This window comes from Micrasema longulum, unplaced genomic scaffold (assembly GCF_059751315.1).
Source record: "Micrasema longulum isolate JH-2025_06_02 unplaced genomic scaffold, ASM5975131v1 h1tg000997l, whole genome shotgun sequence".
NCBI classification, from domain to species: domain Eukaryota; kingdom Metazoa; phylum Arthropoda; class Insecta; order Trichoptera; family Brachycentridae; genus Micrasema; species Micrasema longulum.
The window spans coordinates 578,377-603,471 of record NW_028278185.1 but is presented as its reverse complement, the minus strand read 5'-3'; the positions used below and the strand labels follow the sequence as shown (position 1 = coordinate 603,471).

The window sequence follows — 25,095 nt, the reverse complement described above, 5'->3', positions numbered from 1 at the left end:
ATAGAAAATAAGAAAATTGTTGTTTTTTAATACTGGCCAATGGAAATTTTTCGTATTTAAGACATTTCTTAAAATACGTATTTTATGCATAAGCTACTCCTTTCTTTAAAAAAAATAGACTTACTATTTGTAATGTTTTTTTTTAAACAGTGGTTTACAAAAAATATAATCAGCTCCCCAGGGAGTTGAATCCAGTCCTTGTCTACAAAAATTTGGACAAACTCAAAATATTGTTGAAAAATATTTCACTTCAATAACACAAATAAAAAAAATACTGATTTGTCATCTAATAAAAATAATTTTAACTTTGCACACACGTAATTCTGTATTGACATTTTTATTTTCATTTAAGTCTATATAGTTGTATGAAATAGTACTAATATTGTAAATTATAGGTTCAAATAATTTTTAGGTATGGTTTTGAATATCGATTTTTTACATTATAACTGTAAATTTCTGTAAGTAGATTATTTATTTAAAATTATATTTTTTACCAAAAGAATAATAGAGAAATACTTTTATTATTTATTTATTTATCGAGTGGTACAAAAATAGCTTTGAGGTTACCATGTTATAAAATAATAAAGCAAATGTTAAATGTTGTTAAGTGTAAGCAAGTAAAAAAAATGTAAAGTGATATCTTTTGTAAATATTCAATAACTCTTTTATTTAAAGGACTTGTAAACCTACAAAAATGGATGAAAAAATGTGAGCAAATAAACTTCTCGTAAATCTTGACGTTTGTACACGATTAAAATTATTTCTGGAGTTGTGCGTAGACAGAGCACGATCCAACTTTAGGGTTGTATGATTGCGTCCCGGGCTGAGAACCGGCGTTTATGTCTCCTCCACGTTCAGTGTTGCTTCGAGCGTCGGGACGCCCGTGTGCGCTGTGACCGTCGGTTTCACGTGTCTTCCGTTCGACTACAAACGGCCACGCGTATCGAGATAATCTAGCTACCTTATCACACCCGGAGTAATAAAAAATAATTTAATATTAAAAAAAAAACTTTTATTCATAGAGTAATTAATATTCTTGCACGTTATTTTTATTAATTTTCGGCGGTTTCGGATTAAAGTTTGTGTGGCGTACTTCTCTTATATGGATTAAAAATTATGATTAAAACACTCGTGTTTGTGAATCGATGTGTTAATATATAAATCTTAACCAGTGTAAGTGAAATATCAATAAAATGTATCAGAAGTGATTCGATGTAAGGTTGTTCAAAAAAAGAAATGATACAAAATTTTCACGTTTAAATTTGGCTGTAATTTAAAATAATACATCTTGATAAATTTAAACGAAATTGCAAAAAGTAAAATAATCATTAAAAAAATGCTTTATAAATTGTCTGATGTCTACGTATATCTACGATATAAATAATTAATGTGTTTCACTGATAACAATCGATTGAAATATTTGTTAAATTAATTGTCAATGCTGAATTTTTTAAAAAGGGATAACCCACTAAGCCTCGATTTTAGATGGTTGTCAGTGGATGGGAAATAGAGGGTACGAAAGGATGTTATAAGCAATATACTAAAATACTACCAAAATACCAATTGGTAAAAAACAAACTTGGATTTTATTCTTGCAACTGGCGGAAATCGAACCAGCGATACCAGTTTTACAGTCTGCCGTTTAAACAACTGCGCCACCGCACCTGTCACTGTAATTGCACAGAATAAATTGTAAAATATTAAATTCATTCCTGTTACTAAATGTTATTAAATATATTTTTTTAAATTATTTAAATCTTAAAGTAGGGCACACATATCATACATATTGTTACCACATACCGATTTTTCTATGTCTACCGGTTTCGAGACGTACCCATCACTTTGTTAGGACACCAATTAAACCAACATGCAAAAAAAAACTATGGTGAAGGCGTATAGAGGTTTTTGCACGTTGGTTTAAGTGACATCATGACGAAAGATGGGTACGTCTTGAAACCGGTAGCCATACAAAAGTCGGCAAGTGGTTATATCCAAATATTACGAACATTTAGTTAAATATTTGACCACAAAGTTAATACTTGAAATATTGATAATTCATCCGTTAATATGAATATTGTATTGTTCAACAAAATCTTAGATTTTACAATTTTAAGGAGGGCATAATTGAATATAATTAATGAGAATATTCAACGTATTTCATTTTTTCTCATTAAAGATCGTATAAAACCCAAAAAAAGGAGTATTTATTACTTCCAAAAATAATGTTACAAATGCCCACGTTATTTTTATGATGCAAAATAAACAATATTTATTTGTTATTTTCTTGGGTTAACCTTTTTTTTTCTTTTCTTTTATTACTTTCTTATTTCATTTACATTTTTAAGATCTTAATTTTTATATGTACTTTTGATTTTCTTATTATTTTTTTTCTTCTGTAGATATGGATTGAAATTCTCTATTTACTTAACTTTGTTTAATTTATTTTTTATCTTGTTTTGATTACATTTATGAGCACACACTATTTATATATGTGTCTATTTCTTTTTTCTCTTATATTTAAAATATATTTAAGTAAATTACTATTCTTTAATTTTAATTGTATTATTTTACTCTATTTTCTTACTATAAAAAAAATAAAAAATCTTTAAACTATTTTTATGTTTATTATTTTATACATATAGTATTATGTCTGTACTCTTCTTATTTGATTATTAATTAAAACTAATGTCCGAGCACCCGATGACAAACTATTATTGAATAGTTTATCGGGACAAAATATATCTTAATACTTTGTTTTCTTTATAATGTATTAATATTGTAATAATATGTATATTTCATTGAGTAAAGACTATGAAAGAAAAAAATAAATATACTATAATATAATGGCATACATTACGATAATTGCAAAAAAAAAGATTTCTCTCCCTCTAATTACGAGCTTCTTGCTTTATTAGATAGGCAGCAACGTAAGATATTTATATAATGTATATATTCGTAAAATGTGTTTTTTTTTGTTTATATATACAAGTATATGTAAATATTTACCAATCAAAATATTGACAAAGAAAAAACAATAAGGATCTTCTCCGCATTTGATTTAAGGAGAGAAAACCACAAAAAACTCATTCAGGAGAAGTCAGACTATTGACGGACTTACAAACCTTTCGTTCCACTTTAAGAATGTTCGGCATTTTGTGTCCTGTTTTTATTTATTTCAACAATTACCTTTACTATTTTTGCCATGTACGATACTACCTCACGATATAAGTCCTTATGAATTATTACTGTTACGATATCTTCTTGGTCATTGTTCAAACTTCTACATCGCGACTCTAGCTGCATTCGTTCTAAGCTGGAAACGAAACAATGCATCAATAAGTTAACGAAACACAAAAAAAGATGATACGATAAAAGATTTATAATCAATAAAATTGCCTTCTTTATTTTTTTATTGAGCTTTAATGAAGTAATAAGTTACCATTCATTAAGTGATACGAATAATGCTAGTATTGAGAGCAATATTCAATTCGTCCACGGATCGCGTGACAATATTAGAGTTTCTTCAGTAGACTATTAGGTTTGATAGAGAAATAGAGTTTGAGAAATAAAATGATTTCATACAAAGTAAACCCGAGTCAGTTCTCGCGTGTTTTAAAGATATTTATAAGCAGCATTTATGTAGACGACTGTGTGATTTAGCTAAGTGATAGGAAGAAGTATTGGAAAAGTTATATCAATTTAATAAATAGAACACTTGTAGAGTTTGATTACATGTACAATTTCAAATTATTTTGATTACTGTTATGAAGTGCTAACTGTACAATAAATAATTACTTTTGATTATGCTGATTCTACGAACGAAGAATTGATATTTTTATGTAGTTATTTATTAAATTTGATCAGGTATCTGACAGTAATTTTTTTTTTACATTATGTGCTGAGAAAAGCATTATGGATGAAAATAATAATAGAATTCGGCGTTGATTCAGAGATGTAGAGCGAATGAATGGCACAAGAACAAATAAAAGTATCGACGATTTAAATGTTGGTAGATGTAGAAAACGAGAAAGTCGGTAGAAAATAAAGCATGAACAAGTTTAATAAATACTTGATGGTGGACACGTTAAAAGTCGAAGTAATCGGCGCGCTTCAATGAGAGGATGTATGAATGTAGAGGAAGTGAGATCTGTATGCAATGACAGTATTATGGCGTTCTATCAGAAAGAAGTCTCTTGCTAAATAATGCATTAAAAAATAGATAAATAATAGTTTTAAAAAATAAAAATCGACTGTTCAAATAATTATTTAAGGTGGCCCTGCAGTGTAGTACCCAAAACCTCGGGGGATTCCAAGTTTGAATTCCAGTTATATCACATTAGTTTTTATTTAAGTCTCTATTATTTAAGGTCTGTTGCGAACTAGAAAAAAAAATGATACTGTGGTACATACGGTACTGTATTGCTGAACTGAATGCATTTTATTTTGATCATAACATGAAGATAATGTAATCAATTACGCTTAGGCGCCAGTAAAAAACAATAAATATAACGTTTCAAACAACCTTTTCAGTAAATATTTTTCGTCAACTCTGCCAGGAGTTGAACCCAGGACCTGGTAAAAGAGGGCGCCAACTACTACGCGACGAGGTGGACTTATCTCCACTCGTTTTGCCTATCCAAGATTTTTATCTGAGAGCACCCATCGAGTCGAAAACACTCGTCCAGTGTTCAGACTGTATTTGCCACACAGAACCTATTAATTTTTATCCATTATTTTTATATACTCAAATGAAATATTAATATTCACGTTTCAGTATGCTATTACAAATTGTGTTTTCATTAATTTTTGTCTCTGATGCAGACGGAAAAAATAATTAACGCAAACTTTTTCTCCGCCATGAAGTTATATTTTCAGTTTTTCGTCAAACGTAACATTACATCGTGAAATTTTATGAACACCCGGAAAATATTTTTAATAAAAAAACCTTATAAAGCTTTCAACAGGAAAATTTCGACGAGAAAATTTAATTTGCGTAATCGTTTTTTAGCAAAACACTTAACAGTTTTTCAGTGCCCTTGAAAAAAAAAAAGGTAAATGCTAAAACAAGGCATTTATAAGCAAAAGATAGTGCTTTAAATAAAATGAGTGCTAATTGTTTAAATAAGGTAGATAAGAAAAACAATTTGACAATTAAAAATTGCAAGTATCTTTACAACTTTTTTAATAATACTTGTTCTAAAGCTATTTATAGTAAACGTTACGAATGTCATTATCATATTTTTTACGATCCGCACTCAGTGGAGCATAGGGTACTGGATCGGTACTCCAATTGCAGCGTGTCTTTAGTTTTTGTTTTATTTATTTATTTTCATATCTATAATTTCATACATTCATACAAAGTTGCTTTGACTGTCAAACTAGGGTCTGAGGAAGAATTAGGGCGCAGGCCGGGAGTTTAGAACAAAAAATATCAAAGTCTAAATTTGATAGTCCATATTTTAAATGTTTTTTTCAAAAGCCGGTTCATCCAAAAAAAACAATAAATTATGTTTTTACTTCGAGAGATACATTCGAAACAGTTTTACAACTACAAACCGCTCTCCTGAACAATTTATCAATTATGACTACCAGCATTTCACCTTTAAGGTACACATATTATGAACTCTTGAAGCCCAGAAAAACTGTTAATGCACAACGCTTTTACCAAAAAATAATCATTTGAAATCACGCATTGATCGGAAGACGATTGGAATGGGCCAGAAGAAATGGCAAATTTATTTTGTTACACGACAGTGCGCGGTTTCACACAGCAAAACCAGTAAAAGACACCTTAAAATCGCTTTAATAGGACGTCTTTCCGCGCTCGTCGTACTTCTCTGACTTAGCGCCATCTGACTATCGACTCTTTGCATCAATGAGGCACGCACTGGCAGAGCTCCTGCTCTGTCCCGCTAAAGTCCTCTTCAGCAATTTCGAGGAAGTCAGAAAATGGCTCGACGAATGGTTTGCCGCAAAACACAAATAGATTTTTTGGCATGGTATTCATAACTTACCCGAAATATGAGCGAAGTGTTAAGAAGCTGATGGTCAATATTTAGAAAAACCATAACAAAAATTCTCTTGAAAATCACGTGTTTTGTTTACCTCAAAAACAGGCAAAAACTTTTGCATACATCTGGTTTGTAATAAAGTGCTTTGACTGCAATCTAAAATGGAGCAATCTAAAATAGTCACCTAAAATGAAGGACTGATCTTCTTGCCAGCATGTAACAGATGATCAATATATGCTGCAATTGGTGTAAATAAATACCCCAGGCATCATTTGGTACGGGTAAGAACAGGTGATTATATTCGCTTGCGCGTATGTCAAAATCGTTTCTACGGAATAACGAAAAATCAAAATCTGTATTAAATTTTGTAGCTTTTATATAAAATAATATGTTGAATTATTACCATTTAGAGTCGTTGAGTTCATACAAGGGGAAAGACCTTGGTAATTATTGAATTAACCTAAGTCACGCAAAAGTATTTTCAACCCTTAACAAGAAATAAAGATTATTTCACACGCCCTTCACCGAATTCTTTTATAAAACGTACAAAGAAACGTACGCAATTAAATACAAAAATTCAAATAACATGATTATGAATAATTGTTAGCGAAACATTTTTTACATTTTTGTTTATTTTTTTAAATACATACGAAGCACTTTAAAAAAAATTCTTCTTTACAAACACCCCACTAGGCACAACCCGTATAAAGGAATTCACTTACACTATCTAATGTATGTATTAAGTACCCAAAATAATATTTTTTTGAAAACTAAAGTAAATTGAATAATGATAACTGATCCAAGAAGTATAAAAATTGAAAAATTGTTTTCAGGCGTTGCCTAGTATGTGAAATAATTCAATTATATAAATCTCTTTAAAACAATAATAAATAATACTTAACTATAAATTTATATTTTGGTGACTTATATCGTGGGTATGCAAGGAAAACCGGTTAACTACGTTTTTAGCATATTTGAGTTATGAATACCATTAACTTAAAAATTGTATCCTCAATCTACAGATATAATTGTAAAGTGATATTACTGCCATAAACTGAGTTTCAGAGAGTTTTAGAGCAAGTAAAAACGTCTAAATAGCACTTATTATCAAACCTTTACAAAGAAAATCATATAAATGATTTTAAGTGATTATTTTTTAATTGAAGCTTATGTTTTTAATAATGAATATCCAAAAAAAAACGAATAAGTTTCTTTGTCTGGTTTTAGTTACTAAAACAATATCACATTCAATTTTTTTATTAAAAGTAAAAACAACTACTATGTGAGTTTGGTTAATTTTCATTAAAGTAAAAATATCCACCCTAATGAAACATTACTACAGCGAAAAACTATGTTAAAAAGGCTTGTTAAAGTTATGCAAAACAGGAGTCATTCCCGAAGAATTCCATCATTGGTACAAGAGTCTTTTTATTTCCACTAATGTGATAGATTAGTGTTGAATTTGATACAACTCAAATTCAGTTAGACAATGTCGCCGGCTAACTTAACCAGCACAATTTTTTTTACAAGGAAAATCAGCTAAATGCGGATTTTTTTTTCTTATCTTACTAAATTATTTTTTTTCTCAAAATTCTGCTTATTTTTATTTCATATAAATTCTGTTGTGTATAAAAATATGTTTCACAAATAATAAATAGTAAATTAAAAAATAAATAAAAAAACATAACTTGATTTTTAATGAACAACCAAACTTTAAAATTCAATTTAAGCAAAACTGGCTTTTTGAAGTTAACTAGTTTTCCTTGTATACCCACGATATAAAGAATGTCGGAGTAAGAACATTTTAAAATTATGAAATTAATAATTTAATCTGACGTTGTTAAATTTATGAAATTACGATAATCGACAAAGGCTATTGTGACACAAGTAAATACAGCTTTTGCTACCATTTGTGATTGCAATTCGGTCATAAGGATGAATAAAAATATCCGACAAAGGCTCTCCATATAATTTACCATACACACAGTGAAAGGGACAATGAAAGTAAAAGAGTTCAATTCAATGAAAATCGGGATATACGAAATTGAAAATTTTGAAAGAGTTACTCGTTTAATTGAAAAATATTATTGCGTTTTTGTATGTGTAAAACCGATTGGAAGACCCGCGAGCTTTCAAATAGTTTCGGGTATGTGGAAAAATGTACTTTGAAAAATATGAAAAAGTGAAAGATATATGTATGTTCAAACATTAGAAAATGGCGAATGTTTTACAGAGTGTTAAGTGGTCATAAACTAGATAATTTTCTTTTTTTTTCTTTTTTTTGGGATTTTTATAGCTATTACATAAGCAAAATAATTAGAAAAATATTAACAATACTAGAGCCAATTAAAAAAATCCACTGTAAATCTGATGACACATAATATATAAGAAAAGAGTTTACGTAATTGTATGTGTGTGACGTTTGTATTCATGTGTATGTGAATGTGTCTAATGACAGGTCATAGCCCTTTAATAAGTAGACATTTACATTTTATTATAAACATGTTTTCCACCTCTCTTGTAATTAGTTGAAAATTATAGAAGGAAACTCAAATAGATTTTTAAAAGTCATTTTTAATACTTTTGGCAGCAGCCAATAACTGGTCAAATAAAGGTCCAGACTTCTTTATTCCTTTCTTGAAAATGTTCTCTCTAGGGGGTGAAATCCAGTCATCAAAACATTGTTGGTTTACGATTTCAATTACTTCCAATATTTGAAAAAATGCAGATGAAAAAAAAAACTAATACTAATTATTTATTATTACACCATAAGTATGTAAGATGAAAAAAATAAATTCTTTTAAGATACATCATAAAAATTTTGCTTAAATAATTTATGGGCTCTTTTTATATAATATTTTATTTAAACTCCTATTGAATTCAGAGAATTAATGAAATGTTGTTTAAAAAATAAAACAAGGTATAAGGTAGACAACAAATTTTCTTCGTTCTTTGTCATTTAAGTGTAACATGGGCAGAATACTTCAATGTTATGAAGAACGCTTGGGTATTTTAAAATTGAAAAGTTAGAAACTAGGAGACAAATTATAGATATGATGTACTGGTTTAATATAATTCACAATAATGTTGATACAGTGTTTTGTGTTGAAACTTGTCATTGTACGTTTCCCGTAGGCGTCTGAGATTACCTGATACATTTTACCTTCAATTTTTTACAAACAATATTGCGATTTTAACCCTCTTGCAAGTATGTTAAGACTATAAGAAAATAGAAAAAAAAATTAACATTGACACTTATCACGATAGAGCAAATAATTGTAAAAAAATATTACTATGTGTCTTAAATCAAATGCCTTATCCTTATTTTGGTGTATGTAAATTAATTTTAGTCTATTTTATAACATCTTATATGTTGTTATTTTCTCTTTTCTTTTCTTTTAATCTTTATTATAACTTAAATTGATTTTAAACACTTATTTTATATAATTTATGAAAGATGGTGGAGTTCTTTAATTGAGGATATATATAAAGAACGTAAGTAATGCTTACTTAAAAAATGTATGTATTTTATGTATCCTTATTTAACTTCCAAATAAAAATAAAAAAAGGTATGTTTATTAGCCTCGTAGTTAAATGGTAAGCGCATTTCCCCTATGCAAGAGGTTTCGGGTTCCATTCCGGTTAGGGTTATAACTGACATGAAATATTTATTTAAAAAAGTGTTTTTATAACCGAATATTTCATCATCTCTAGAACGCCACTTGAACCGTAAGACTGATAATCTTACCTTTATATAGCAAATATAATTAAGATATACTGCGGTGGGTGTACTAATGCAGTACTTTTTAAACCACTAGGTGCATAGGGCACTGAATTTAATTGAAATGGTAAAACTTTAGTTAGTTTTGTAAGTGTTGTTCTTATTGGTAAAGAAGCTTAATTACACAGAACACCCGGCTCAAGAAAAATTCGCAAAACGATGAAAAGGAAAAAACGGTTTTTTTTTTACGAAAAGTGTTATTACTTCCGCGTAACAGTAAAACAAATTAAATAGCTTTATTTTGTAATGAAAACAGATTATGATGTCTCGTAATTATTACCATAATTTCCACAAAATTAAATATGCTTAGTTTTCAGTAAGCATATTAAAATGTTTATTCATTTTGAATATGACCGGAAGTCGACCTGTGTTCCGGAAATGAACACTTTTCAATGTGTACCATTAAAAATTCACAGTTTTCCGGTCGGATATTGCTCCTTTCCTCCTGGATGATTGTAACATCCGGTGAGCGATACGAAAATCAAATCCGTTTCCTATCTTTACAAATTCAAATTTATCGATATTAATTTATTTTAAGATTTCCTGAAAAGGTCTTCTTTATTTATTTGTTAACAGATGTTGACATTAATAGTAATAACAAAAAGAATATAAACATATATTTCTTATAATAGAAAACTATTTTTATTGATTTAATCATTATCTCAATTCAAGTGTTTCTTTGTTGCACTATCCACTAATGTTTTTTTTTTGTATTCTTCGTTTGATTTTTATTATTTTAATTAAAAAGGAATAAACCACTTAATTTATATTGAAAAAGCTTGTCAGTAAGTGGGAAATAATGGATATGAAAGAAAATATTGAAAAATATACCACAACACCCAGACCGATTGAGAAAAAAAACCTCTCTCGAAACTGGCGGGAATAGAACCTCGACGCCAGTTTTACGTTTGGCCGTCTAACCAACTGCGCCACGGCGTCCGTAAAACTTTATATATTTATTACATTCATGACATTCTATTTAAGTGAACCTTAATAGTTCTTTTTTTTAAGAGTAATCATTCGTAACCCTATCTTTTCGCCTCAATAAATAAAGAAGTGTGTTTTGAAACCTCTGAAAGAAAAAACGGTGATATTATGGTTTCTGGCGTACATTCATTTCTCTAAGTCTCTTAAATAGATTTATTTTCTTTCCACAATTTTTAAAACCATATGTTGATTGCTTATGTAAGGAACGAAGAAACAATAAAATATTGTTTATATATTGGGTTAGAAAGGGAATGAAGAGACGAGCTTTAGATATGCAAGCATTAACACGAAGTAGTCTATTGTTATGATATGTTTTTTCAAAATTTGCATTAATAACAAACAAATAAGCGACCACGCCGTTGCAAAATTTTAATTTGGTCGGTATAAATTATTCTTCCGCCATTATTTTATATGTACTGTCAGACCCCAATGTAACAAAAACTAAAAATATTTATCTCAATTCTAAAGCCGATCATAATGTATTCAAAAAACATTTTTTCGATGTTTCCACACCATCATTTTTAACAGCGATTAAGTTAAATCATAGAAAAAGAAGAAGATAGCTGATTATTTTTTTTTAGTTTATTACAAATGTGTGACAATACTTTTCACCTTATATCGCGAAATGAGTCGGCCGCTCAGCATAACATCAAAAACAAATTGATTTGTTGTCAACATAAAACGTCATACGGATTTTGTTGAAATCTTTATAATTATCATTTAATTAGATAGTTTTGACAGGTATCCAATGAATTCATGTCTTTTAAGTGTGAGTGCTAAATCAATTTATTAAAAATTGATAAGTGAAATGTGCTTGGTTAGTTGAGTGAAGTGTATCGTGCCAAGTGCAAGGAATGATGGCGTGCCATGCGATGTCTTCACAGTCAGGAAAATGCCACACGGAGTGGTCTGTGCAGTTCCTAGTGACTGCAATCCTGTTCATCACGGTGCAACAGTCTGTAGAAGCAAATTCGACGTCGCCAAAAGGTAAGACATAAAATAAATATTTACCGAGTTCATCAAGCTAATTTGAATGGTTTTTCGACATAGATCTTTGCTCTAGCATTAAATTACTTTCATGTTACCACAAGTCTGATGGAAAGTAAGAAAATCACACGATTTGGCTCTTTTAAAACGCCATTGTCACAAAATCGCGTTATTAAAAAAGCAAAGTAAACAAATGTTAAACATTTATTATCTGCGAGATTTTTGATAAAATTGTACTTAAAAAAACACATAATTGCAATGTAATTACTTTTTGACAGGCAAATTATGCTTTTTGTAATTTAGATTTAAATAAGGTTGGAACATTGGTACTGACAAAGTATTTAAGTTGAATTAAATCTTATGATTTAAAAATACTGTACATAAATCAATTTAACAAGAAAGTCATTGAAAAAACAACTGAAATTTTGGTTTTTAAAGTGCAATAAAAGCGTTTTAAATCCCTTTTTTTTTCTTCTTAAATTCTACTTGTAATATTATGTCTTTAAAAATCGTTTTAGATTTTGAAATATTAAAGTTAAAACCCATTTTTTCTGGAAATGGGTTTTTATTTTTTTAAGAGAATATTCTGATTTTAAATATTTAATTTTTACAGTTTATTTTAGCAAAATTTTAATGCCGCGTTTAGCCGACACGAGTATTTTCTTAAACTGAGAATATATTTTTTTTAAAACGAGGAAAAAAACATGTTTATAATGTGTTAACATGATATAAATAATTTTGATAAACTAACGTAACTCATGTGAAATGAGCTTCCTTCGAGTGTAACCATTGGACAGTTAAAGTTCTTTGTTAATTATGTAAATTTCCGGAAACTACGAATTCCCGTTTACCATCTACTTGGAAAATGGTGCAATTACGCAATTATGAAAATGAACCGAAGTTGAAACGAAATACCAAAGTTTTCTGTATGCATAAACCAATCAGATGCAAGGCAAAGCTACGTTTTTCAAAAAGTTATTTGGAATTATATCAAGTTATATATTAATTTTCACCATAGTAAAATATTACGATGAAAAGAAAAATTCGATAAATTTAAATCAAAAAAACATTTCGACGAATCGTACTAAACGTTTAAGTATTTTTTTAAAAAGTACTTTCTTTAAATAAATTGACAAAAACATTTTATTTCACGGTTTTTTTTTTAAATTCTGCATTAAATACTTTTTGAATGTGGGTTCAGATATTTTCCGGGTCATCCGCTGGCATAGCGCGGTATTATACTGTGCGACTTCGTTAAGCTTTATTCCCTATTTAAAACTCTACAATTATTATTATGTAAATAAAACAAACAAATACATGTACCTTTGTCATCACACATCATTCATATATTTATAAGTTCACTAACCATAAAAGTTTGTATGATCATAGAAAATACCCACAAAAAAATAAAAGCATAAATTAAATAAAGGGAATTAAAAATATGTTAAAGCTAAAAAATTACAGTAATGTCAAAAAAACAAAAATAAAAAAAATTGTTTTGCACAAGAAAAAATATGTAAGTAATAACTTAAATGAAATTTGAGATTAAAAATAACTAAATTAAAAAAAATAAAAAAATATGGACGTTTTAAGTAATAGAAAGAAGGTTTAACTTCATACCCAATTATAAGTTTAATTTGTACTAACAAATAATACAGTCATATTATTTATTTATTTTAATGTATTAATTACATTATACATACATTTGTTAAGGACAGAGACACAGCTTATAGTGACACAACCAGGAACGACCCATGTCTGTGAACTTGCTCCGACTCGCTAGAAAATAACCATACATTCACACACATTTATACATATATATTCGCACATATATATTTATATTATATTTTATACATACATATACATATATATGAAGTTTAAGTTTAAGTTTATACACATCATTGATACTTTGTACATTATTACATTTTACATTTATAAATACATATTAATTATTTACCAGTTAGTCCACATTAATTGACAATGATTTAGAAGGCTAAAACTGGAAGCAAGATAACTTATTATCTTAATTTTTAATTACCTATGGTGCTTTTATTTTCTCAGGAGCTGAAGATCAATCTGTTTTATTTCTATATATACAAGTTTGTTGCCAATTCATCGGTAAAGGAATAAAATTAATTCAATTAGGCAGGGATCGAGTCCTGATCCTCTTACGCAATGCAAAACAAATCGGACATTTTAACTGTGTATATAATAAATCATGGCGGCTGATAAGTAGGTTTTTCAGCCGCCTAAAGTTGAGTGAAGACATACATATCATGCCGGAAAAAACAAGTTTGTTATTGAAAAAATCTGATTTCTTCGTTTGGCTAGAGGATTTTTCAGTAAATTAAACAAACAAATAAATTTCGTACATTTTATATTTGAAGCACTAACTTTATGGTAATTCATTTAAAAAACACTTAAGGTGCCTAAATATTATTTTTTTCTGAATTTGTAAACCATCTGATCATAATTTTAATAAAAACACTAGATTAAATGCACTTTATGTTGAAAATAAAATATTAAAACTAGACAACTTGGAAATCTTAGAAATTAAAAAAAGCGATTCATAATAATAGGGAAAAACAATTAATAACATTTGCTTATGAATGTTGATAAATCGAAAGTGATGGTTTTTGAAAGGGATGAAAATATAACTAAATGTGAGATCAGCGTGAACGGAGATATTCTGAATCAGGTAGAAGAATTTGTGTACCTGGGAAGTATGTTTACTAGGGACGGAGAGGCCGAGAAAGATATTGAAAGGAGGGTGAGTGCCAGGAACAGGGTAAACGGTGCACTAAAATCTACTTTGGCAAACAAATGTTTATCGCAGGAGGCTAAACTAGCAGTTCACAACGGAGTTCTAGTTCAAACGTATGGGAGCGAAGTATGGAATTGGAAAAATGATGATGAAAGTAGGTTGAATGCTGTCGAAATGCGATCATTCAGTCAAATGTGTGGTAAAACAATGTATGATAGGTGCACAAATGTCGAGATCCGTGAAGTGTGTAAGGCTGAGACATGCATTATTGACAGAATCAAGAAAGGGGTGCTGCGTTGGTTTGGACATGTAGAGCGAATGGACAGCGAAAGAATGGCTAAAAAGATCTACGATGCAAATGTTGATGGATGCAGAAAACGAGGAAGACCGAGAAAGACATGGCACGATCAAGTCCATCGAATACTTGAAAATGGACATGTCAAAAGTAGGAATAATCGACGTGCGTGCATGAGAAGATGTATGAATGTAGAGGAAGCGAGGTCTGTATGCCAAGATAGAGTGTTATGGCGTTCTATCCTCTCTGCCTACCCCTACGGGGAAATGGCGTGATGGTTTGTTTGTTTGTGTAAATATATTAAAAATATGCATCTGAAATTACCACCCTATTAGGAAAAAATACTTGATTTATTAGCTCCTTGTGTAGTATTTAGTAAACATGGCTTAAATAAAATAGGAAATTATTCATAAGTTACGTAAACCTTGACGAAGAAGATTGTTTGCTTTGAAACCGGTCTGTGGAAAAAAAATGTGGTTAAAAACAAAGTTGTTTTATTTGATTTATTTTTAATAAATTTTACTGTGCGATGATACTCAAAACACCATAAAAAAACGAAAAAAATTAAATAACAAAATCTATTTAAGAGTTCTATTTTCCGATAGAAATTTAAATGTTTAATAAAAATAATAATTTCGCTATAGCAAAATGGCTGAATCGCCTAAAGCCAATATTTCCATAAACATTTATAAAATACTCATATTATAATTTATCATTGTCTGCTTAAATATAAAACAATGTAGTTCACCTTTTTCTCATAAGGTTATTTGTTACAATTTGGATTCTCCATTTTGTTGTATTAATTATGTTCTCTTACTTACTTTCATTGCTTCATCCTAATTAATGTACAATTGCAAACATTCCTAAAATTTTTTTTCGCTTTTATTATACATACCTTCTCCTACAACTTTTACAAAACGGTGTTTAACTTAAAACTATTATAAACGATTTGTGGATCAATCTTGAAAATGTTTACTTAGGGGAAAGCGCATTTAAACGAATCTAAGAAGTTTTATTGATATTACAATATTTGAGTTTGTCCAAATGTTCGTAGACAAAAGACTGGATTTCACCCCCTCGGGAGTCACTAAGATTAACAAATTACAACAGGGATAGAGAATACCTTAAATAGGGGAATATGGAAGTCTGGGCATTTACAGGGCTTATGACCTGTCATTGACTAGTTTAAGTGGCCACTTTACACACTGTGTAACATTCACCATTTTGCCTATTTTTGAACATCCAAATTGCTTCAATTCTTCCATTTGTTGATTTACGTGAAGTTGATTTATTTTTGTGAAGAGATTCATCTGACTGAATTATTTCACATACTAGGCAACGCCTGAAAATAATTTTTCGATTTTTAAACTTCGTCTTGGACCAGTTGGTTTAATTACAATATTTAAGTTTGTCCAAATGTTCGTAGACAAATGACAGGTCATAAGCCCTGTTAATGCCTAGATTTCTTTATTCCCTTATTAAAGGTATTTTCCATCCCTGTTGTAATTTGTTAATTTTATTGATATTTTTATAAAAATTATAAAATATGGAGCTGTATGAAAAAATACTTACATAAATAAAAATACAAAAAAATATATACAGTCTTAAGCATAGTTAAGTATATTATTAAAGCTAATATATCGATTATTTTAAGGATGACTTTAAAACAACTGATATCAAATATAAATTAATATTGTATTAGGTTGTTCTTATTACTTTTCTTAGAGTTGGGAGTCAGTGCTATGCAAGATCCTGACGTCACTGCAACTTGTGAAGATCTATTGTGACGGGTCCCCGTAAATTGTTCTTGCCCTCCAAGCTTAGGGGTGGTATTCTGAATGTAAAAACTTGCGTAGAAAGCATTTTTAACGCGTATTTACGTACTAAATACATGCAAACAAAGCGATATTTTTGGGCGCAATTCAGTTCAGAATACCAGCTGAGGTCCATAATGAGCCGTGTGGAAGGCAACAGATTACATTTTGATGAATCTCCTCCTCTAAGCCCCAGATCCGTAGTATCGGTTTATATTCGGTAGGGGACGAGTTCTTTATCATCCACAGGTTTAACCAGTGGTCTCCCGAGGATGCGGCTTCTTTTATAATGTAAAGCATCACATTCAAATTGAATGTGTATAGGTGTTTCCTCACCTGGACTGCAGAACCTACATCAAGAAGTTTCAGAAAGGTTCATTCTAACAAGGTGTTTGTTCAATCTGCATTGTCCTGTACAAGCTCTAGTCCTAGCCCTTACTCGATTTTGGCTGAGCTTTATTGGGTCGAAAGCAAACCTTTGCGAGTACTCTTTTATCAGTTCCTCCGCATGGCATTGACCGGGTACTTTTTGCTAGAGCATTACGCTCTGCTTCCTGGCCCATGACCTAAGCTCATTACAAGGAGCACATTTAGCCAAAATATAATTGTATTATCTTACTGTTTGACATGTAATTCAAATGTTTATCAACAATGTTTAAGTATGTCCAAATGCTTGCAGACTGGCTGGATTTCCTCCCTAGGGAGTAACTCATATTTAAAATTATTTCAACAGATAGAGAAAACATTTGGGAGAAGGGAATATGAAATTCTAGGGATCTACAGGGCTTTTGACCTGTCATTGGCTGGTTTAAGTGGCCACTTTACATACTGTGAAAAATTTACCATTCTGCCCATGTTTCAATATCCACATTTCCACCTGTTAACTTTTGTCAAAATGTCAATTTTGACAAATGTTTATCATTTATGTGAAATTACTCATACATTCTTTATTTGATTTTTTTACATTTTACTTTTCTTGCTATTTTTAAATCACAAATAACTATGTTTAAAAAAAAGTGATCCCTTCGGGCATTTAAATAAATAAGTAAATTAGAAAAACAACTTAGTTATTACGGGACAATATTTTTTTCTGATAAGAATTTACGGTGAAGGAACAAAAAATGTGTCTCTTTATGCATTGAATGTTGTTATTTGTATCAATTAGGTAATTGAAGATGATATGCACAAAGTTAAAAATAAACGGATAGTAGATGTATTACTTCAATAACAAAATAAACCAAAAACTTAGCTAACACGAGAAAAATAATGAAATGAAAATGATTCAAAGTTAAAATTGAATTCCCACATGCATAAGAAGTCATAGTTTCAATATTTTTTTATTATTGTTTTAAATACATTACTTAGAACAGAATCGACGAGGAGAGGGAAGGGTGGTCATTGTTCATCTACAATTTAGGGTTTGGTTTGTTTGTTTGGAACAAGAGACATGATACATTAATCTTGCTGTATCAATTGGTCACTGAAACATCAAATGTTTACTCAAAACCCAAATCTATTAGAATAAACAAAGATGTGTTGTTCGTATTGATTTGTCTGATTATAGATGGTTAATAATGAATTTACATCATACCGTTAGAGTTGGTAATATTACACGCTGTTGATTCTTAAAAAAATATAAAATGTAAAAAAAAAAATAGAAGCAAAATTGTTTAAAGAATAAAAGTTCGAAAATGTACGATAAGGTGCCTGAAAAAAGATCATAAAGTTGTAAATCTGTCATTCAGCATTTTAATATACTCCTATATAAAGTGAAGATTAATTTGTGCGCCTGGCACAGATAGTTTTAGCACTCATTCGCCGGAGAGTTCGCATTTTGACATCCTTACATACACATCCACATATATCGTCGTCCATCTTTATCTCGTTTTTTGTTAAAATTGAGGTATGAATGTTAAAAATAATAAAGTTATATTTATGAAATAAATGAGCATCATTCTGTTGTAAAATAATTTTAAAAAAAACCGTCAAAATACAAAAATATTATTTTTTAATTATTTTTGAAGCCAAAACTTTTGCAAGCAAATTCTTAAAAAGTTGTTTTAAAATTCAATTAATTCGAGATACGCCTTTTTAAAAGATGGACGGCGATATGTGTTTAAAGTTACACATACAAACATGCAATGAATTAATTTAGAAATAAACATAAAATCGTAAAAATATTAGTTTTCACTCAATGTATGGTATAAATGAGAATAAAAATAAAATATTTTTTGACAAAATGAAGAGGAAAAAAAGCAATAATTATACAGTTAAACTTATTAAAATAAGAAGACAACTTTTACTCGAGCCCAAAAAAATTCATAATTATTTAGACTTTATTTAGTGACATAAAAGTTTCAATAATTTTCAGTTGATTGGGAAGATTTTTAAAATTTTGTATTCCTTTAAAAACAAAAGTATTTTGACATGACTTGGGTGAAATTTAGGAATTGTTTTATTATTTTGGTATTTGATTGACTTATTCATTTCAATTTTTTTCTTCTTCTTTGTAAATTTATATGACTATAATTTATAATTTACTCGTAGAAATTGTCTAGTGTATGAATTTAAAATAATTTATTTAGATTTTCCATATTCAAATGTTAAAAGAAAGTTTAATATAGGCATCTAGCAACAACAAACGTGGATATATCAATTAATAAGAGATTGACTAGATTGACAGGATTTGTAGACGGTACCACCTGTTTCATGTACCAATAAGTAAAACATCGTATGTTAAAAATGCTTTTTTTCGTAGGACTTTTTCAATGCACAATACAAAATTTAAAAATATAGAATACACAAACATCACTCTGTCAGATTTAAAATTTACACTTAAAATGCATTATGTAACTTAGTAGACATTATAATAATAAATATGTACATCTCCCTTCCCCTCCTTATCCTCTCTTCAAGCATTCTTGTCCTAATCCCGCCCAATTTACAGTAACTTAATGTTCTTAAAATAAATATAAAAAAAACTTTGATTATTGAGTACATGAAAATAACATTTTTTTATGTATTTATTTTATATGTAATATATTTTCTTAACTAACTTTGTATATTATGTGGAAATCTGTTATTAGTTCTGAGTTTATACACTATATCTGTTTGTTTACTAAAAACATGTATGTAGAACTGTTGATTTCCCAAATAAAATAAAATAAAATAATATAATATTATGTAACGTATACAAAAAAAGCGGAACTAAACAAAAAGAGTTGGAGGTAATAAAATAATTGGTAACATTACGCACTTACTGTTGTACTTATAATTAGTGTCTTTAAAACAGTAAATTGTTGCCAATTACAATCTAATTCATTAGATTGACGAACCCTTTGTAAGGCCACAACCTTGTTAATCTCACCCCTGTTAGGCTCTAACACTTCAAATGTGACCTTCGTCCGCATCGATTAAGATTCGGCTTTGTATGGCAGAGCCAAATCAAAACTAATTTATAAACCCAATAGCAATTTCAGAGGGCCAGTTATGTCGTTAAATAAGGACCATGACTTATGAATCAGAAGTTACTTGTTGAAAAGAAAAACAATTATTATTTGATCGAGTTGCATAAAAATTTTGTATTTTGGAACACTCGTATTCTGAAACCGGTTGGCATCTTATTTAAAATTGGTTGTTTATACCAAAATTTATATTTTATACTAGCAGAAAAAAAGTGGCTGTCGCCAACACATGCTAAAAGATTCTGTCCTTTGGGCAACATTTAATATCCCCTTGGGTCTCAGACAACCGGGCCTACATTGAATATAAAAATTACTTGTACAGGATTTTTTTAAACATCTCAAAAGGTACTTTACGTAATTGAATTAAATACCATTAACGTTTAAAATTTTTTTTCAATTTGTACTTTCATGTTGAATTATAATTATTTATTTATCTACATTCAGTGGTGAATAGAAAATTGCAATGAAAGTCCAATAGTTGCGGATATTGATCACTTTTTTCATTCGGACGATGAAGTTTTTATATTTTTCTGTTGGTCTTATGCTTCAGGTGCCAGTCGACGAACAATGAAATATTGCAGTGTAAAACTTTATTTAAAATTTATATTTTACGTCCAACCAGGCATCGATCCTAGGACCTCAAGCGTAGGTAAACAAACGCGCTAACTGTTTGTACGAAGCGGGTTTATAATTTTATTTTTTACTTGATAAATAAATAGTCGTAATCTGAAACCGGTAGACATATTAAATTTGTTTAAGTAATTTTATACAACGTAAAATACGCTGTGTCTTGATAATATTTATTTGCCTCTACAGACGCGAATCGTAGCACCTTATTAGAACCCAAATCAGCAAAATACTGTATTGTGAATAGGTGTCTCTGTTTGACTTTGCGAGGACGAGAACGGACACACCAAATTCAAATGACAACTGTCATCAAGCAAGCGGAGGCAATACGGTTGGCTGGGCCATATATTATGCCTCTTGAGAGCGTTAGCCACGCTTGCCTACTACGGCTCTTGAGGTCCTAAACATCCGCTGCTGACTGTTCCTCGGCAGTTCATGTCAGAACTATGGGACCCGATCTTGAGGATGCGCAGCAGCTGACAGCTGATAGAGATCCCCGGCGGCTCTTTGTGGACACCATATTCTCAAACTAGGTAGTGGATATGGAATGGCGATAATTTTAGTCAAACTAAATACGTCGTAATATTATGTTTCATTGAAAATCACAAGTTAGTGCTTTGAATATTAATTTCATTTTAAGTATTTAATACTTTGGTCACGATATGCATTATATTAATCTAGCCAAATCACAAACCCGTTCAATATTTACCATTAAAATTCCATTAACGTTGATTTCATTCCAACATTCGCCATTATTGGTATGTATACATATTACAATAATCATAATGATTATTTGAAACTACGGCACTTATGGGCGAATATCAAATAACTTGATCGTTTCGAATGAACCGCAAAACCGTAATCTTTACTACCAAAAATCGTTTGTTTTGCGACTTGATGAAAAATACAAAAGTAGCGTTTGTTTACCACTCATAAAAGTAATGCATAATTTTTTGAAATAATAATGACAAAGATATAGTTTCTTTGTAATACATCGTCAAGTTGGTGAGAGACTAAACAAATTTCTTTATTAGATAAAAGTGCAAGCTGGTATTGTGAATCACCATGTTATGTAATTCTGGGAATAAACGATTTTAAATTAAAAGAATTAAAGCATAAAAAAAAAAAAATACATCAATTAAGGTATTATTTGAATTTATATAGTAAAAACATGCGTAAAATACACAATTTCATGAAATTTTTACTTAAAAATGTATTTGAATACACGTATTGAAATTTTATAAAAACTTAAACAAGGGCTGCTTGTTGGTAGTTTTTTCAAAAGCCATGTCCCCGGGCTGACGGTAATTAAGTGGTTCGCTGAAAGAAAAATTCCCGGCAGTTAATTTTCATCATTATATATAAAAGTGGAATGAAACTACGAATATATTTTTTTAAATTATTATAATTTAAATGAAGATCCACCAAGAAATGTTTTTAGAAAAACAAAATGCATCAAAAAACTTATTTATTTAACTTTTTTTGTTAAAAGTATAAATTTATATCTAAAGTACTTTTACGGACTCCGGACTTCAGTACATGTGCAAACCACGAGCCCACTGTGTTATATAATTTGATAGGCTAATTTTACACCGCGTCAATAATCTAAACGGCATGATATGATAACATAGAGTGAATTGATATATATATAAATATTGTGTTATTAAATATTGTGTATCTCAGAGTAATAATGCGCCAAGCTATAGAGGTGCCCAAACGTAAGAAAACCATTATATGACTATTGGGTATTAAGTTAGCAACAGTTTGCAGCAAAACAATGGGCCGTACTCAGGTCAAGAATAGCCAAATGGATATTAATATGCATTGTAAATATTTTAAAATATGTACCTGTGTATGTATTATTGCAGGGTTATTCCAATTTATTCACGATATACTTATGTTACATTTATTGAGACACAAATTCCAACTCCATGGAACCAAAGTCCTGTGTTGAGTTTGTTTGTTTGTCCGTCACATCTCTGAAACGGCGAGTCGTAGTGGCCTGAAATTTGAACACCTCATTTAATATGTGATTTCAAGGTTAAAGTTACTATTTAACAGTAAAATTTGAATCGACCTCGACTCGATAAAAACCCAAAGTTTATATGGATGCCTAGTGCGGCTCCGACATATTGCCCGTAATCAACTGTCATTATCAACAGTAAACATACTTTAATTCACAAATTTATCTCTTACATTGAGTACATTGACTACATTGAGTAATAATAGTATCTGAAGTAAAAATTTTCATTGAAAGAAGGTTTTTAAGCAACGTAATACACGTGTCGGGACAATAAATGCCAAAAATCAATGTTAATCATGGGAAAATATTTTAAATCAATTACTAGTGAATACTGTCTCTTTTAATACCTTTGACGCTCCTACTGCTCCAACCAAACTTACTGCAATTCACCACGGTCAATTTTTATTTATTGTAACGTAAACATCTAAGTTATTAACAAACAAAGCCAAGCACAACTACAAAAACATCCAACCGAACCGTTATGTTTATGTTGTCAAACAAAACAAAGTGGCCACCAATTTGTTGCTAAGCAACAAAACAACATCGCTTGCTTTCTATGAAACATAGTCATAGGGCTTCTCTATAGGTTCAAGCATTATTATTAGTCCGAGATACTAGCCACAGGACTACAACCCGTTTAAACATGGGCAGAATGGTGAATGCTATACAGTGTGTAAGGTGGCCACTTAAACCAGCCAATGACAGGTCATACGCCCTGTAAATGCCTAGAATTCCATATTCTCTTCTCAATAAAGTTTTCCCTCTCTGTTGCAATAAATTTAAATTATCACCTATTGAAAATCGACGAATTATCCTATTGATATTCAAATCTATCTAAAGTAATTCTACCCAGTTAATCGAATTTACATAGTTCCATCTACCACGAGATTGTCAAAGCAATTGAATTGAAATTATTCATTTGAAAGTTTTTCCTTTCTGAAATTGTGGATCAACCGTCAGCTCAAGTCCGCGCGAGGAGCCATTAAATAAAGATGTCCCCGATAGTAATGTCGCAGGCAGTATTGAAAGAAATTTATTGCAGTAATTTGCAAATTGGCTTATCGGGTCTCTTAGATATGGAAACATGCTTTTAATTGTAGGAAAAGAGCTCTTTAAGCGTTATTTATTACGGAAAGGCTAAGTTATTGTTCCGGATTCTGTCAAAATTTAAAACGCTTTAGAAAATACAATCTTCGAATGTTTGGAAAATCAGAAATTATACATAAACGTAGTTTTGAGAAAATGAAAAAATAACGGACGTATGTTTTTTGTTTCATCATCATCATCATTCCCCTTTCCACACCCGGTGGTGCATAGGGCATTGCATTGGTAAACCAAAAACAGCGGATTTGAATAATTTGTTACATTGAGGTAACGTGATAGTCTTTATCTCGCCTCAGGTGCTGGTCCTGGAACAATGGATCATCGCATTTAAAATTACCTTCAAAATCAGTATTTCACACCCACGTTGCAAAGAATTTAATCCAGGACCTCAAAAATGCAAAGCAAACGCACCAACCACCACACAAAAAGACAAACTTACTTTCACTCGAAACCATTTTATTTATTTATTTAACTTTGTGTATGTAATGTTATTTGTACATTGGTGGGCTTATTTCCAAATGGCAATTTCTTCCAACCAACAAATAAAATAATAGTTTAAACATATATATATAATTCAAGTTACAGAACATATTCAAAATAAAATAAAGATTAAAAGGCTGAAGATACATTAAAATAGAAATAAACGTATTTGTTTATAAATTACTTTAAATCAAAAATTTTACTCAATGGGAAAAAGGAAAAAAGAAGAAAAGAGGAAAGATTAAGGAAAAGAAACTAGATGTTTCTTCAGACGTGATTTAAACAGAGATAATTTAGTAACATCTTTGATGGTGGATGGGAGATGATTCCACAGTCGAGCCGCACGGACACTATATGAGTTATAGAAGAAAGAGGAATTATGAACGGGTATTAAGAGAGTGCCTTGAGAATTAGAACGAAGAGGTAAACCATGAAAAAATAAGCGTTCAAATTTTTCACACAGGTATACAGGAGCGTTAGGACTATGAAGTACATTTAACAGAAGTGAGAGGGAGTAATAGTCTCTCCGCTGTCTAATTTTGAGCCATTTCAGTTGCCTACGATAATCAGAAATGTGGTCATATTTCCTAAGACCAAAAATGTATCTTATGCATGTATTCTGAAGTAATTCAAGTTTATCGAGTTGCTCATAGCTTAAATCAGTCATGGAAACATCAGCGTAATCTAGAATGGGTAGTAGAAATGCTTGTACAAGGGTGCATTTAGTATTAATGGGTAAGAATTTTTGCAACCTTCTA

The 25,095-nt window shown here is 30.1% G+C and overlaps 1 protein-coding gene across 1 annotated transcript in view; it reads left to right on the top strand.

Annotated features, from left to right (window-relative positions):
• Positions 1 to 872: 872 nt before the first annotated feature.
• LOC148277664 (uncharacterized) overlaps positions 873 to 25,095 on the top strand; it is a gene marked incomplete at its 3' end in the record, with an annotated part of 500,737 nt that continues 476,514 nt past the window's right edge. Inside the window, exons 1-2 of the mRNA XM_088232565.1 lie at positions 873 to 1,173; positions 11,512 to 11,766. Of these exons, the coding sequence (XP_088088691.1) occupies positions 11,634 to 11,766 (133 nt within the window). The remainder of the gene's footprint in view (positions 1,174 to 11,511; positions 11,767 to 25,095) is intronic.